General features: G+C 41.7%; 1 protein-coding gene across 1 annotated transcript in view; it reads right to left on the bottom strand.

Annotated features, from left to right (window-relative positions):
* Positions 1-17,897, bottom strand: part of ADCY8 (adenylate cyclase 8) — a 164,787-nt gene that overhangs the window by 70,614 nt on the left and 76,276 nt on the right. Inside the window, exons 6-7 of the mRNA XM_070942014.1 lie at positions 8,685-8,843; positions 193-463 (exon numbers count right to left, since the gene is read on the bottom strand). Coding sequence (XP_070798115.1) covers positions 193-463; positions 8,685-8,843 — 430 coding nt within the window. The remainder of the gene's footprint in view (positions 1-192; positions 464-8,684; positions 8,844-17,897) is intronic.

The following is a 17,897-nucleotide window of genomic DNA, read 5'->3' as shown; positions in this document are numbered from 1 at the left end:
CTCTGATATGTTTCCAGTTCAACTAACACTCAGAGAAAAGGGACATTTGGATACCTAGGTTAAATTCTGCCCAGCGGCAGCATTTTTAATTAGCTCTTGTCATTTAGCGGAAAGGCTAAGCCTTTCCTTGGATATGGAAATCAAGTCAAACCTAGGTGGCAGGTAGATATTAAAGAGGAACATTAAACTTACATGCTGCTTTCCCACGATGTTATCAAAAGGCAGCTCGGGGCTCCAGGATCCTTCCGTGAAGGTGGGTCCACTGTTTCTCCTATCCGAAGAAGGGATAGACTCTTTGACAATGTCTTCGGGTAAAGTCAGCAGGTTTTCCTCGGGCTGTTTGATCAAGTAGGTCTCGATGTTGTGCTTCCTCAAAAATTCGTTGCGTTCTTTGCCGTGTCCTTCCTCCACTTTGTAATCCCCATTGAGACAATCCAAAGTCGCCTTGGATATGTGGATTCGCCTACACGGAGAGGGAAAGAAGGAGCAGGATGGATGGAAGGGAGGCACAGGTTGGGCAATTCTGAGGAACGCCAAGTGGCAAAACGTTGCCAAATGCTTTTCTGCGGCTGAAAAAAGTTTTGCGGCAGATTCTGTCAGGAGTGGATTTGCATGTTTGGCTCCCAATAAATCGCTAGGTAGAGTTATATTGTATGTACCGATCAGGAGTGGGATTCAAAAATTTTAAAAACCGGTTCTCTGCCCAGTTGCTGGGTGGACATGGCCATGATGGGCGTGGCCTATTCGGCCTCCTGCATCACGGGGGTGGGGGGGTGTTTCACCCTCCCCAGGCTCCGGAGGCTTTCCTTGAGCTTCTGGGAGGGTGAAAACGGCCTCCCTGGGCTCCGGAGGTCCTTCAGAGTCTGAAAATGGACCCATTTTTGGATTTCCAGAACTTCTGGGATGCCCATTTTTCACCCTTCCAGAGCCTCCGCGCAGGAGCTGCACTTACCTGGCATCTAAAATGGGCCACATGGAGACTTCTGTGAGGGGTTGGGTGGAGAGGGTCAGCCAGTCCTTGCAACTATCAGTTCGGCGAACCAGATTTTAAATTATTGGGGTTTTAAATTTGTTCAGCCAAATTATTTAATTCGTTTTAATCTATTTTAAATTTTGTATTTATATGTTTTATTCTATGGCTGTTCACCGCCCTGAGTCCTTCTGGTACTGATAGTCCCCCACTTACAACCGTTCATTTAGCGACCATTTGGAGTTACAACGGTGCTGAAAAAAGTGACTTATGACCGTTTTTCACACTTACAACCCTAGCAGCATCCCCTTGGTCACGTGATCAAAATTCAGATGCTCAGCAACTGACTCATATTTATGATGGTTGCAGCTTCCTGCGGGTCATGTGATCCACCTTTTTCGAACTTCTGACAAGCAAAGACAACGGGGAAGCCAGATTCGTTTAACAACCTAGCTGAACAACTGCAACAACAATTCATTTAACAATTGTGGCAAGAAAGGTCGTAAACAGGGGGCAAAACTCTCTTTAACAAATGTCTCACTAAGGGACAGAAATCTGGGGTACAATTGTCATCGTAAGTCGAGGACTACCTCTATGTGCCTACTCAATGTTGATTCCTGGCAAATGCCTACACCAGTCCCTGTGGTTTTCTCGGGAAGTGGTTTGCTCTTGCCTGCTTTCTAGGGCTGAGAGAGAATGACTGGCCCAATTTCACCCAGATGGTTTCGCACCTAAAACGGGACTAGAATTCACAATCTCCTAGTTTCTAGCCTAACACCAATATTAGCTGAAACAGTTAGCATTAATTGTTCTCCTTTAAAAAAGCTTCTTTTTGGAAATATATAAAGTCCTTATAGTGGGGTAAGAAAACTCTTGAAGTTTCTTCCTTTTTATTTATTTTATTTATTTAATTTGTATACCGCCCTTCTCCAACAGGACTCAGGGCGGTGAACAGCCACGGTAAAAACATAACATATAAAATTTAAAAGCAATTTAAAAAACATTAAATAATTTTGGCCATCAATTTAAAATAACCCAGTTAAAACCAATTATAAATTTAAACAGCCAAAATGCCTCACATGCTAATATGAGCCACTCTGGAAAGCAATTTATTCTTTTTTTCTTTTGGTACTTCCTGGGCTGATCAAAGAACCACTTTTCACCCTCTCTTTAAATTTTATTTTATTCAAGAAAATGTATAAACATGAAACGAAACAAAACAAAACATTTTAAAAATGGTGCATGTCCTGGATGGATCAGAGATATTGATTGTGGTAATGTGTGGTAGATGAGAAGCCACTATGGACTTTCTGCAAATCATATACAATAACAAGACTGTTAACAGAAGATTTTAAAGTTTTCAAGAGTAATGCTCCTTTCAAGGATTGGGACCGTTTTCTGTATGATGAACCACACATGGCTGTTAGAAAGTAGATAAAAAGATAGAGATAGAGATAGAATAGAATGGGATGGGATGGGATGGGATGGGATGGGATGGGACGGGATGGGACGGGATGGGACGGGATGGGACAGGACGGGACGGGACGGGACAGGACAGGACAGGACAGAACAAAACAGAATAGAATAACAGAGTTGGAAGGGACCTTGGAGGTCTTCTAGTCCAACCTCCTGCTTAGGCAGGAAACCCTACACCACTTCAGACAAATGGTTATCCAACACCTTCAAAACTTCCAGTGTTGGAGCATTCACAACTTCTGGAGGCAAGTAATTCCACTGATTAGTTGTTCTAACTGTCAGGAAATTTCTCCTTAGTTCTAGGTTGCTTTTCTCCTTGATTAGTTTCCACCCATTGCTTCTTGTCCTGCCCTCAGGTGCTTTGGAGAATAGCTTGACTCCCTCTTCTTTGAGGCAGGCCCTGAGATATTGGAACACTGTTATCGTGTCTCCCCTAGTCCTTCTTTTCATTAAACTAGACATACCCAGTTCCTGCAACCCTTCTCTATATGTTTTAGCCTCAAGTCCAGATATTGTGATATGGGATTTTCCCACTTGCTGTTGATCTTCTAATATTATTAATTTGTTTTTTTTATCCTCCCTTTATTATTTTTATACATAACTCAAGGCTTTCATGCTTAAGGCAGAACTACAACTCACTGTCTCCTGGTGTCTAGCCTGGTGTCTTAACCCACTAGATTAAACTGGATTTTATTTTTATTAGTGGTTTTTATTGGTTTTATTACGACCCTATGTAGATAAGAACCACTTTTGAACTATGCCTGCATTACTAGCAGTAACGCTGAAATGGGACCGGTGGGCTATGTAATTTTGAGCATATGGCAGCTTTCCGCCTGGGTAGTAAGTATCGTTATTAAGCTATCAGCATCTTTTGCAGAGAGGCGTTCTTGTTCCGATGACTGCAACATTTCTGATTATGCAGAGATCAGTGACAAGCAGTTGAGTCCGGCCGGCAGGGAGATAAAGGGCTTTGTCCGAAATTATGAAATGCCAGAAAGAAAAATGGAACAGAAGATCAAGCAGTCCAATGTCTTGACGCTATTATACTTCAGAGCATTATTATAACATTGCAAGAGCCTTGGTGGTGCAGCAGACTAAAGTGCAGTTAAATAGCACCAGCTGCCTGCAATTACTGCAAGTTCAAATCTCACCAGGCTTCCATCCTTTCGAGGTAGGTAAAATGAGGACCCAGATTGTGGGGGCAATAAGCTGACTTTGTATAAAAAAGAACACCGCTTTGGGGTGGGGGGCCGAAAGCCCTACTAAGCAGGTATATACAAAAATATGAAGGCTATTGCTTAACGCATTGTAAGCCGCCCTGAGTTTTCAGAGAAGGGCGGCATATAAATCGAACCAATAAATAAATAAATAAACATTGTGTGTTGCAGCAAAGCGAGATGGATTTTATAACAGAATCATGTTTTTGGGTTCTGCAAGCATGGAATTCTAAAGAGAATTTTGCAAACTCTGCACTATAGATTGCTTCGTCGTCTTCTCCAGAGTGACATAGGAAAACATGTGAAGAAAGGTTGCAGGAGTTGGGTATGTCTCGTCTAGTGAAAGGAAAGATGGCGGTGTTCCAATATTTGTGGGGCTGCCACAAAGATGAGGCGGGGTCAACTTCTTTTCCAAAACACCAAAGGGCAAGACAAGAAGCCATGGATGGAAACTAACCAAGGAGAGAAGCAAGCTAGAACTAAGGAGAAATTTCCTGACAGTGAGAACAATCAACCAGTGGAACGGTTTGCCTTTAAAAATTGTGGGTGCTCCATCATTAAAGGCTTTTAAGAAGAGTCTGGACAGCCATTTGTGTGAAATGATATAGGGTCTTCTGCTTGAGGAAAGGGTTGGACTAGAAGACTTCCAAGATCCCTTCCAACTTTGATGTTCTATGATGTTCTGTGATGACGTTCTATGACAGTCACTGACTTCCCTGATGAGAAAAGATGTCTAATAAATCCATGGCCCTCTGTGATATGTATGTACAGGAGAACCCAGGGGTGAAATGATCCCGGTTCGGACCGGATCAGCTAATCCGGTAGCGATGGTGGTGGGTTGTTCAGAGAACTGGTAGCAAAAATCCCTGCCCCCCCCCCCCGCCCATGCCCACCCAATCGTCTGGTCACCCGCTTGCCCGCTTCTTTTAAAAAATGCTTTTAGAAGGTTAAAAAAAAAAGTCTCTGATGATTCCAGCTGAGCTGCCTGATCGTAATACTCTGTATTACGTACGACCCCACCATCGAGGACTTCTACCGCAAGGAGATCGAGGTGGACTGCTCGCCCTCCGTGCTGGAGATCCTGGACACGGCCGGCACCGAGCAGTTCGCCTCCATGCGCGACCTCTACATCAAGAACGGCCAGGGCTTCATCCTGGTCTACAGCCTCGTCAACCAGCAGAGCTTCCAGGTGAGGGAGGGGGAGGGGGGGAGGGAGGGGGAGCAGGGGGGGGCCTCGCCCCTCCCCCCCTCATGCACAACACAGACACACAACACACACACACACACACACACACACCTCTCTCTCTCTCACACACACACAATACACACAATACACACCCCTCTTCTCACACACCTCTCACACAATACACACAAACACCTCACACACACACACACACACACCCCTCTCCTCTCTCTCACACACACACACAATACACACACACCTCAGACAATACACACCCCTCTTCTCACACACCACCCGGCCTGCCTTGCATGGGGATAGACCCCCCACACACACACTGTTCACCCCCCCCACCCACCATGTGCGCACACACAATACATACAAACACACACACGCCCCCTCCACCCCCGGATGGGGAGGGACTGCTAGGCTGTCCTGGTGGGGAAGAGTGGGGGGGGGTTGAGCCTACCCGGCCTGCCTTAGACACCCACCCACCCCACGTTCCCCCCCCTGCCCTCCACAGGCCTGTCTGGAAGGGCCTGGCCTCTCCCCTCCCCCCAGCCCGTGTGGGGAAGGCTGGGCCCCATTTGGGGACCTGGGAAGATGAAGCCTCCCCCACCCCCCTTCCTGGGGATCTGGGTTAACCCGAGGCCACATTACAGTAATACTCTGACAATGTCAGCAGATGGCTGACGAAAGCTTAGTAAAATAAAATTTTAATTATTTTAAAATTTTAAGTTCTGGAGCTCGCAGGATGTCTGCTTCTTTTTTTACTAATATACCTGGAACTCGTCTGCTTTTTTCTTTATATGTATGTATATGTATATGTGTGTATGTGTATAAGTATGTATACACATACACACATATGCATAGAAGGAAGGACTCACTGGAGAAGAGCCTAATGCTGGGCCTTTGAACTCTGGTGCTGGAGAAGACTCCTGCGAGTCCCTTGGACTGCAAGGCGATCAAACCGGTTAGTCCTCGAGGAGATCAACTCTGACTGCTCTTTAGAAGGCCAGATCCTGAAGATGAAACTCAAATACTATGGCCACCTAATGAGAAGGAAGGATTCACTGGAGAAGAGCCTAATGCTGGGAACGATTGAGGGCAAAAGAAAAAGGGGACGGCAGAGAATGAGGTGGCTGGATGGAGTCACTGAAGCTGTAGCCGTGATCTTAAATGGACTCCAGGGGATGGTAGAGGACAGGAAGGCCTCGAGGAACATTGTCCATGGGGTCATGATGGGTCGGACAAAACTTCGCAACTAACAACAACAACATGTATTTACATACACACACAAAGCCATTTCAAGAAGTTCTCGACTTACAAATACTTGCTTAGCAACAGGCTGGCTTGATCCCACAGTTTTGGGTTAAATTTTAATTGATTTTAAATTGGGTTTGTTTTAAATTGCGGCCAAAAATATTTAATTATTTTAACCTGTTTTTAAATTTTGTGTGTTTTGTTTTTATTTTGGCTGTTCACCGCCCTGAGTCCTATTGGAGAAGGGCGGTATACAAATTGAAACAAATAAATAAAAATAAATAAACCATCTGAGGTTACAACAGATTCTTCTAGAAGATACTGAGATAGTGTTCGACGTGTGACCAAAATTTCTGCTGCTAAGCAAGATACTTGTTAAGTGAGTTGTGCTTCATTTTATGACCTTTTTTTTTTACCATAGTTGCTAAGTAACTCACTGACATTATTAAGTGAACCATGCCGTCGTTAAGTGAATCTAGGTTCCCCCATTGGCTTTGCTTGTTGGAAGCCAGCTGAGAAGGTTGCAAATGGTGATCACATGACCCAGGGACAGCGCAAACATCATAAATAATAAATAAGAGCAGTGGTGGCACAGTGGTTAGAATGCAGTATTGCAGGCTAATTCAACTCAGTGCCAACAGTTCGATCCTGACCAGGCTCAAAGTTGACTCAGCATTCCATCCTTCCGAGGTGGGTAAAATGAAGACCTAGATTGTTGGGAGCAATAGGCTGACTCTGTAAACCGCTTAGAGAGGGCTGTGACGCACGCTGAAGCGGTATATAAGTCTAAGTACTATTGCTATAATACATGCCAGTTGCCAAGTGCCCTAATTTTGAGTACATGACCATGAGGATGCTGCAAAGGTCATAAATGTGAAAAATGGTCATAAGCACTTTTTTTCAGTGCTGGGTGACTTCAAACCATCATTAAACAAATGGTTGTAAATCAAAGATTACCTGTACCTGATTCTGAAATTCTGATGTCTGCCCCCCAGGATAGGTGACCACATTTCAGGCGCTTGGTAACTGGCCCACATTTATGGCCATCCTTAGTGTCCTACAGTCATATGATCATAATTTACAATACTTTGGCCAGAAACTGGGTTTATTTCTGGTTGTGGTAAACATGCCTCATAGCAAACAGTGGGTTTACTTACCGTATTTTTTGAAGTATAAGACGCACCTTTTTCTCCCCTAGAAGGGGGTGAAAATTTAGGTGCATTTTATACACCAAATGTAGCCCTGCCCACCCACTGGCCCCCACCTTTTGGCCTCTGCCTCCCAGCAATTTACCTCCCAGCAAGCAGCAAGAAGAAACAGCTCCTTTCAGCTTCAGCACAGCCTAATTAGCTCAAGTTGATTGGATCGGCCTCCCGACTCTCAGCTGTTTTGCTCTCAGCTGTTTTGCAGGGGCCTCTGCTGCTTGCTGCAAGGAGGTAAATTGCTGGGAGCAGATTTTTTTTTTCTTGTGCTAATCAGGCTATGCTGAAAATGAAAATGAAAGTAAAGCAGGCTGTTTGCTGTTTGCTGCAATGTGGCAAAATTGCTGGGAGGCAGAGGCAGATTTCTTTTTCTTGTTTTCCTCACCAAAAAAAGAAGACGTGTCTTATAGTTCGGTGTGCTTTATACTCCAAAAAATATAGTAATCATCTTCTTTTAATGACCCCATAATCCCTTGTGGGATGGAGTTTGGGCAACTGAATGGAGCTGAGTGTTTATTGGCCGGATGCCCTTCCTGTCGCCAATGTGGGGTTATATTCAGCTGATATATTCTCATCGTGCCCAGAGAGAGAAATATCTGCCTCTACCTAGGATCGAACTCACAGCCTCCTGATTGTGAGGCGAGAGCTCCACCTCTAGGCCACCGCACCACTCAATGGGTTTACTTAATGACTGTGGCATTCATTTAACATCACAAAAACAGGTTGTAAAATCAGAACCATCACAGCTTACAACCATAATGGAAAAGTTCCTTTACAGTCATAAGTCAAGAGCTATCTGTAAAGTTTAAGAAGGGAAGCTATGAAGAGGCTAGATTTCAGGAACTTCAAGCGATGTACATATGATGCCCATGTTTTTGCAACTAGAAGTCTGTGATATGGGCTGAATGACACATCAAGACTTCTGTCCAAATCACCCAGTGAGTTTCCAGGGCTGAAGGTGGACCTGAATTTGGATTTTCGCAGAATGTCCAAATGTCCACCACTAGGCCATCCTTGCAGATCAAGGTTCTCCAAACTTGGCAATTATAAGACTTGTGGACTTCAACTCCCAGAATTCCTCCGCCGTTCCTCAATTGTGGGAGTTGAAGTCCACAAGTCTTAAAGTTGCTAAGTTTGGAGACTCCTGCTGTAGACCACTGTTGGCATAAAGCTTGATTGAGAAAATCCTTCCTTATCAGAACGATGAGCAAATCCAAGAAAACAATGCTTATAACCGAGAGGTTGATTTTGATTTTGTCTGGTTTTGATTCCAGACAGACAGGGCCTGGGAAAAGCCCAAACTTCAGTATTCTTGCTGTAAGAGTAAGACTCAAAATCTAGAACATGATGACGTCATTTGACCAGATCCCACTTACCCAGGTATTCCACCTGACTCAAGTTTGTTCGCAATGTCTACATCCCACGACCAGACATCAAATTGCCACTTCCGCAGACCCAGGACCCCACACAGCACAGATCCAGAGTGTATGCCGATCCTCATGTCCACATCATGCTTTGTCCTTGACCGAACATACCTAAGAAAAGATTCAATTCAATGATATGAGATATATTTATTTATTTATTTATTTATTTATTAAATTTATATACCGCCCTACTCCCGAAGGACTCAGGGCGGTGAACAGCCATAAAAATAAAACATGGAAATACAAAATTTAAAATAGAGATAAAACAAATTAAATAAATTTGGCTGAACCATATTTAAAACCCCAATAATTTAAAACCAAATTTAAAATTCCCATTTAAAAGCGGAGAAGTTTAGGTCAGGCCGGCTTGCTGGAATAGGAACGTCTTAAGCGTGCGACGGAAGGTACGCAGATCCGGAATCCTCCGTATCTCGGGGGGGAGCTCGTTCCAGATAGTAGGTGCCCCCACAGAGAAGGCTCTCCCCCTGGGGGCCGCCAGTCGACATTGTTTGGCCGACGGCACCCGGAGGAGCCCCTCTCTATGGGAGCGTACTGGTCGGTGGGAGGCTATTGGTGGTAGCAGGCGGTCCCGTAGATAACCAGGTCCTAAGCCATGGAGCGCTCTAAAGGTGATAACCAAAACCTTGAAGCGCACTCGGAAGACCACCGGGAGCCAGTGCAGCTCGCGCAGGAGGGGCGTTACATGGGAGCGCCACGTCGCTCCCATCACCACCCGCGCAGCTGCACTCTGCGCCAGTTGGAGCCTCCGAGTGCTCCTCAAGGGGAGCCCCATGTAGAGAGCGTTACAGTAGTCCAGACGGGAGGTGACGAGGGCATGAGTGACCGTGCGTAACGAGTCCCGATCCAGAAAGGGACGCAACTGGCGGATCAGGCGAACCTGATGAAAAATCCTCCCGGTCACGGCCGTCAAATGCTCTTCTATACATATAGAATATTGAATAACAGAGTTGGGAGGGACCTTGGAGGTCTTCTAGTCCAACCCCCTGCTCAGGCAGAAAACCCTATACCATTTCAGACAAATGGTTATCCAACATCTTCTTAAAAACTTCCACTGTTGGAGCACACACAACTTCTGGAGGCAAGTAGTTCCACTGATTAATTGTTTTAACTGTCAAGAAATTTCTCCTTAGTTCTAAGTTGCTTCCCTCCTTGATTATTTTCCACGTATCATTTCTTCTCCTGCCTTCAGGTGCTTTGGAGAATAGCTGGACTCCCTCTTCTTTGGGGCAGCCCCTGAGATATTGGAACATTGCTATCATGTCACCCTTAGTCCTTCTTTTCATTAAATTAGACATATCCAGCAACTGTTCTTTATATGTTTTAGCCTCCAGTCCCCTAATCATCTTTGTTCTTCTTCTCTTGACTGTTTCCAAAATCTCAACATCTTTTTTACATCATGGCGACCAAGAGAGAGAGAGGGAATCTATAATTGCAGGACCATCATGATATTTAAGATGGACACCTCTGTCTATCTAAGGAACAGGCAATATTTCTCAACCAAGAATTACATTTAGTGTTTCAGCTGCATGCTGAAGTTGTCTTCCAAAAAGACAGATGGTTGCGTCCATGTGGTTATAACACAGAACGTAGAGTAATAGGGTGGGAAGGAACCTTGGAGATCTTCTAATCTAACCGAATGCCCATGGCAGAAGACGCTACACCATTCTGAACAAATGTGTCAGATGTAAATGCCTTATTCTCTAATGTGTAAATAATGTATATATGGAACATCAGGGGTTAACTTATTCTTTGGACTTTAATGTATTCATAATTTACCACTCCCATTCCTGGCTCCACCCCTTGTATATATAAGGAGCCATCCTCCCCATTTTTCCTTGCTTCTATCTTGAATATTCAGCGAATATAGAATGCCTATTATGATTAAAGAGAGATATATTTAAATCTTTAACTTCTATTATCTTTATTGAGTCTGATCCTGAAAATATTGCAACAAGCTGGTAGCAGAGGATGGTTAATTGACTCAATAAGTAATTAAAAATGTCCAAGAAAGATAGGCCCAACACCAGGGCCTACAGCAAAGAAATAGAAACTGATCAAGAGATGATCAACGAATCCACTAATGCGATTTCGAGAGAATCCGAAGAATACACCACTGAAGAAGAAGAACTGATGAGTGAAAACAACGACCAAGAAAAAATTGAGATAGAAAATAACGAACTCAGGTCAGAGATATTAAAGATACTAAAAAGCCAAAAGAATGATGAAAGCCTCATCGCGGACCTCCAGGAGATGCTGAGGAACAGCGGAGCAGCGAGAGAGAAAAACGTCATTAAAGAAAAACCCAAAGATCAAAAAACTGTGAGTGAAATGACTACTGAGAAAATAGTTGTAAAAAAGAAAAGATGTGACCTCGCGCGAAATTTTGAACGGCAGCCATCTTGGTTTCAACGAACTTCAAAAGAGAGTGAAGCAGAGCCAATCAAAACGCTCAGTTCAAAATTTCTGGCGCGAAAAACGCTATCAGACGAAGAAAGTGAAAAAGAAGTCTCAAACTCTTCAGATGAACCAAAATCAGAAAGTGAAGACGATTTAACAAAGTCTCAAGTAAAGTCAGCAATGAAAACGCTTTTTGCTGCTTTTGGGCCAAGATTGAAAATCTCCAAGACATCAACGAAGAAGCAAGAAATCAAACCGACAACTCAAGATCTGCACGCTCCCATCCTGACTTCGAAAACGACGACACCCGAGCCCAGAGAGCCATGCCGATTCCGTCCTACACCGCAGACAGAATCGAGTGCCAGCGCACACAAGAGAAAGAGAAGAACCGTCGCCATCACCAAAGCCCCAAAAACCGAGCCAGAGACCGACTCATCTGAAGAGGAGCGGATCGAGAGAGCTGAAATGGAGAGAACCTTCCACAACGGCGCCAAAGAAGAAATGAACAACGCGCATGTGCAAAACTACGTAGACGGCCCCGAAAGACTTGAACTGGCCAGAGAACCGCGCAGACTCGTTACAAGCATCCCAATGCCGTTCTGTAATTTCCTGCACTTGAGAGACCACGGACTGCCTCAGGTTGTAAGTAATGGACAAAATAATGTGGGGAACTTACCCAGTGACTTCCCAAAACTTAGAATTGATGGCATTAATTTACAAGAGTGGTACCAACAGCTTCAGGTTATTTTCATGAAAGAAAATTTACTATTCTTTATAACTAGTCCTCCAAGAAGACCTTGGACTTTAAAAATAGATTGTTTACATCATAGAGCATTTTTCATAATAATTTCTAGCGTGTCTCCTGCAATGTATCATAGCATCAAACCAAACCTAACTGTATCAGAAATAATTCAGTGCATGTTTAATCTATTTCACAGCGATAGCGTAGCCACAACCACAAGAATGTCTAAGGATTTCTTTTCTTCTAGAGTGAAGCCAGGGGTTTCTATAAGTGAGCATTTGATAAATCTAAACAAAATAAGAGCTGAGCTGCAATTGAGGGGGGAAGTGATTTCAGATCAAACAATGAAAAGTGTTATTATCAATTCACTTGATCCATCATGGGATAGCTTTATGTCACACTTAGATACCATTAATTTGGGATATTTATCAATAGAAAGTCTATCTAACAAATTGATAGCAGAAGACAATTTAAGAAAAAATCGTTCCAGTAACCAAACAGAACACAAATCTTTTAGGAAAGTAGTCTTTCAAGATAAATATAATGAGGCCTTTAGATGCCACAATTGTGGATCCAGGGAACACAGTAGAAGAGACTGTCCCAAAGTCCCAAGGGAGAGACATAGGCCAGAATATAGGAGCAAATACAATTACAGACAATCTTCCACAGATAGACACAAATATAGAAGTCCACCAAATTACAGAGAAAGTAGAGGGGGTAGAGAAAATTCAAAAGAGAGAAAATCTGGGTCACTAAATGGGCTAAATAAACAAGACAGCACCAGAACACAACAAGATGAGAACAATAATTGGCTTATTGATTCTGGTGCAACAAATCACACCACTAACAACAAAAGTATATTAACTTCATTTACAGAAGATAAGTTTGTGATAAAGGTAGCTAATCAAGAAAAGGTTCAAGTATTAGGCAGAGGAAATGTGACCTTGCCTGGTTTAGGGAAAATAGAGGGGGTATTATTAATCCCAGAAATACCTCACAACATACTGAGTGCTATAAAACTAAGCAGAGAATCTGACATCAATATAGTTTTCTCAAAGGGGAAAGCAACTATAGAAAAGAACAAAACAAATGTAGGTACTGTGATGATAAAAGGGGGTCTACCCTATCTGATAACCAAAGAAAGATGGTTACATAACATTGATTCAAATATGGAAGATTGTATTGAAGCAGATGATGAAAATGTCAGTAACAGTGACAATGATGAATGTAAAATAACTCATGATAACAAAAATACACACAATGAGAAGAAACCAAAAATAGGTAAACCAATTCATGATGAGTGTGCTCACATCTTACATAGGAAGTTAGGACATGCAAGCTTTCCCGTAGTACAAAAAATGACTGAACACGCAGAAGGTGTCAAAATAAAAAATTGTGAAAATTATTTGGAATGCTCAGTATGTAAATCCACCAAACTAAAAACCAGTCCCAGACCAAAAAAATCTAACAGATCAACTAACAATATTTTTGATTTGGTACATATGGACTTAGTTGGTCCATTAACTCCATCAATTACCTATAGAAAACGTTACTTCCTAACAATAGTGGATGATTACAGTCGCTATGGTTTTGTTTACACATTAAAGCACAAGGATGAAACCTTTCAGAAATTTAAGGAATTCTACAAACGCATAGAAACACAGCATAATATCAGAATAAAACAAATTATGACAGATAGGGGATGTGAATTCATGTCTAAAGAATTCTCCCAATGGTTAAAGGATAGAGGGATGCTACATTTCACGTCCAATCCATTTTCTGCATTTCAAAATGGGATTGCAGAGAGAAAGAATTCCACACTACAAACCATGATTAGATGCACATTAGAGGATGCTGGTTTAGGCAAACAATTTTGGTCAGAAGCCTTACATTATTCAAATTACACTCAAAATAGAACATGGTCCAGTATTGTGAATAAGACACCATATGAGGTGATGTACAATAGAAAACCCAAATTAGCACACATGCACATATTTGGAGTTACTGCAGACGTACACATACCTAAACAATTGAGAAGAAAGGGAGAAAACGTATCCAGGAGATTAAGATTCATGGGATACGAAACTGGAACCAAAGGGTACAGATTCATTGATAATAATAACAAATTTATAGTATCCAGAACAGCTGTGTTCCATGAGCAGGCCAATTGGTCTAAATTGCACCTTAATGAAATATTTCCTAATAAAAGCAAAGATAATATATCTTGCGAGGAAGGAACAACAGAAAATCAAAATATTAACAAAAGTAGGAACAAAACCAAAACTTGGACAAATAGTCAGCATAAAATAAAGACAGACACATTAACAAAAAAGGAAGCCAGATATTTGCATGACAACCATAGCAAACCTGAAAGAAATATTAGAAACAATAGAAACCAAATACCAAATAAATACAAAGATTACATAATGCATATGGATGGAGAACAAATAACACCTAATACATATGAGGAAGTATTGAAACTTCCCCGTGAAGAAAGAGAAAAATGGGAACTAGCTATGGAAAAAGAGATGAAAAGTTTACAAGAATTAAATGTATTCACACCTGCGATCGCACCTAAGGACAAAACAATTATAGGTACCAGGTGGATTTATAAAATTAAGAATTTGGAAGGAGGTAATACCTTATACAAGGCCAGACTAGTTGCACAAGATTATGCACAAAAATATCCAGAAGACTATACTGACACTTATTCACCAACAGTGAGAACAGAGAGTGTCAAAACAGCTCTTGTAGTAGCATCTGCACTAAATCTGGACGTGTTTCAATATGACATACAGACTGCATACTTACACGCAAAATTAGATAAGGAAATATATGTAAGAGCACCACACAGTCAATACACTAATAAGAACGAAATTTGGTTATTAAATAAGAGTCTGTACGGATTGAAGCAATCTGGCAAAAGATGGTACGATTGCTTGGTAAAAGTACTTAAGACCATGGATTTCAACGCCACCACTGCTGATAACTGTTTCTTTGTAAAAAAGAGTAATGATCATATTGAATTTGTATTAATTTATGTGGATGATATTTTATATATTGGAAAGCATAAAGAGAGCAGGGAAATCTTTGTAAATAAGTTAAATGAACATTTCTCATTGAAATCACTAGGTAGAGTGAATAAATACCTTGGTGTACAAATTAACAAAACTAAAAGAGGATTCAAACTTACTCAGAAAGATAAAATTATTGAACTCCTAAACAAATGTAACTTAAATAATGCCAAAACATGTGACACACCTATGCAAACTGATTTTCTTAGAAACACTGATGAATCTTCCCCTGAGTTTAAAGACAACACATTTTACAGATCAGTTATAGGTTCACTCCTTTATATATCTAATTGGACTAGGCCAGATATTGCATTACCTCTCAATTTATTGTCAAGATATGTTAGCAAACCAACCTTGTATCATTGGGAAGCTGTCAAAAGAATTTTAAGGTATCTGAAAAGTACATTAGATTTTTGTTTAATATTGGAACCAAATAATGACAAAGAACCAAAAATTACTTGTTATGCTGATGCAGATTGGGCTGGTGATACATCATGCAGAAAGAGTACCTCTGGTTATGTTTTTCTATTGAACGATTGTCCAGTTTACTGGTATACTGGTAAACAAGAACTGGTAGCCACTTCTACCACAGAAGCGGAATATGTTTGCTTGTCTAAGGCTGCAAATAACCTTGTATGGTTCAATGATTTGATCACAGATGTTTGGAAGAAACCTACTTTACCATTTATTATGCATGAAGACAATAAAGCGGCAATTGAAATATCTAGATCCGATGCAATTGGACAAAGGTCCAGGCATATTGATATAAAATTTAAACACGTGAGACAACTATCTCAAGACGGATTCATCAAAGCAATACATTGTGATACTTCTGAACAATTAGCTGATATATTAACAAAACCCTTACCTTCTAAACAACACAAATATTTAACTTCTAAATTATATGTATTATATTGTCCTGAATCTGAATGTAACTGGTGTTGTATAACGAACCGGCATTTAGAGGGGGATTTGTCAGATGTAAATGCCTTATTCTCTAATGTGTAAATAATGTATATATGGAACATCAGGGGTTAACTTATTCTTTGGACTTTAATGTATTCATAATTTACCACTCCCATTCCTGGCTCCACCCCTTGTATATATAAGGAGCCATCCTCCCCATTTTTCCTTGCTTCTATCTTGAATATTCAGCGAATATAGAATGCCTATTATGATTAAAGAGAGATATATTTAAATCTTTAACTTCTATTATCTTTATTGAGTCTGATCCTGAAAATATTGCAACAAAATGGCTGTCCAGTCTTCTCTTGAAAACTTCCAGTGATGGGGCACTTACAACTTCTGAAGGCAAGTCCTTCTACTGATTAATTGTTCTTACTGACAGGAAATTTCTCCTTAATTCTAGGTTGGATTGCTCTTTGATAAGTTTTCATCTTTTACTTCTTGTCCTGACCTCTAAACTTTGTAAATATAGACACATCACAGCACTGGAATATTTTTACCAAGGCCTTCATGGTGGGTTTCAAAAATTTTAGCCAGGGGTTCTCTGCCCGGTTGCTGGGTGGGCGTGGCCATGGTGGGTGTGGCCTAGTCGGCCTCCTGCACCATGGTGGGCGGGGGCATTTTTGCCCTCCCTGGGCTCTGGAGGCTTTCCTTGAACCTCCAGGAGGGTGAAAACGGCATCCCCAGGCTCCAGAGGCCCTCTGGAGGCCAGAAACAGGCCTGTTTCCAGCCTTCCCAAACTTCCGGTAGGCCCGGTTTTCGCCCTCCTGAGCCTCCGCGTGCGCCTTGCACTTATCTGCATCCAAAACAGGCCGTGTGGGGACTCCTGGGAGGGGCGGGGCATTATGGGTGGGGCCAGCGAGGAGTGGGATTTGGGGGTTCTCCGAACTGCACAGAATCTTAGCTAGAGGTTCTCCTGAACCCCTGCGAACCCCCAGAAGCCCACCTCTGCTTTCATGGCTGCTCTACCAAGTGAGAGTCTATGACATATTTCTTGACTTTTCCTTTAGTGCTGATCCTAAAATACAGAAGCGATCCATCACTTTGATACCTTCATTGCCAGTTTTAAACCGATTATATAAAACACTTTTATGTTCCCCAAAACATTTCTCAATATGTGAAAGTAAATATGCGGAAACTTTTAGAAAGTTGAATCGGATATGAATAGAGGCATTAAGATCCCACTATGCCTATGGGGTTAATGTTATTAACATGGATATTATCCCTTATTTGATTGATGTCCTTAGAAGTGTTCTAATGTTAATACCTAATGCAAATTTTCTCCACATTACGAGGTTATTTAGGAAATTTATTTGGGATAGTAGGCCCTTGAGATGTTCATTAGTTAAATTGAGATTATCCTTGGAGGAGGGCGGTTTTAATATATCTAATTTACAAAAAATATAATTGGGCTTATTTTATCAGCCATGAATACTTAGAATGACAATTTATGGAACATTGTTTTTTATAGCCCATATTGGAAAGCTATTTTTCATTCCCTTTGTAGTCATGGCAAGTTCTTTGAACAACGTAAAGCAGAAATTGTGTTTTTATTTTGAGGAGTGCAGGCTATGAGAACGTATATTGGATTCCTGGAAGAATATACTTGGACAGAACAGAACAGAATAACAGAGTTGGAAGGGACCTTGGAGGTCTTCTAGTCCAACCCCCTATAGGAAACCCTACATCACTTCAGACAAATGGTTATCCAATCTCTTCTTTAAAACTTCCAGTGTTGGAGCATTTACAACTTCTGGAGGCAAGTTGTTCCACTGATTAATTGTTCTAATGCTCAGGCAATTTCTCCTTAGTTCTAGGTTGCTTCTCTCTTTGATTAGTTTCCACCCATTGCTTCTTGTCCTGCCTTCAGGTGCTTTAGAGAATAGCTTGACTCCCTCTTCTTTGTGGCAGTCCATGAGATATTGGAACACTGCTATCATGTCTCCCCTAGTCCTTCTTCTCATT

Source organism: Pituophis catenifer, unplaced genomic scaffold (assembly GCF_029215685.1).
Source record: "Pituophis catenifer annectens isolate HBS135680 unplaced genomic scaffold, rPitCat1.0.hap2 SCAF_3, whole genome shotgun sequence".
In the NCBI taxonomy this organism is placed as follows: Eukaryota; Metazoa; Chordata; class Lepidosauria; order Squamata; family Colubridae; genus Pituophis; species Pituophis catenifer.
This window is presented reverse-complemented; position numbering and strand designations above follow the sequence as displayed.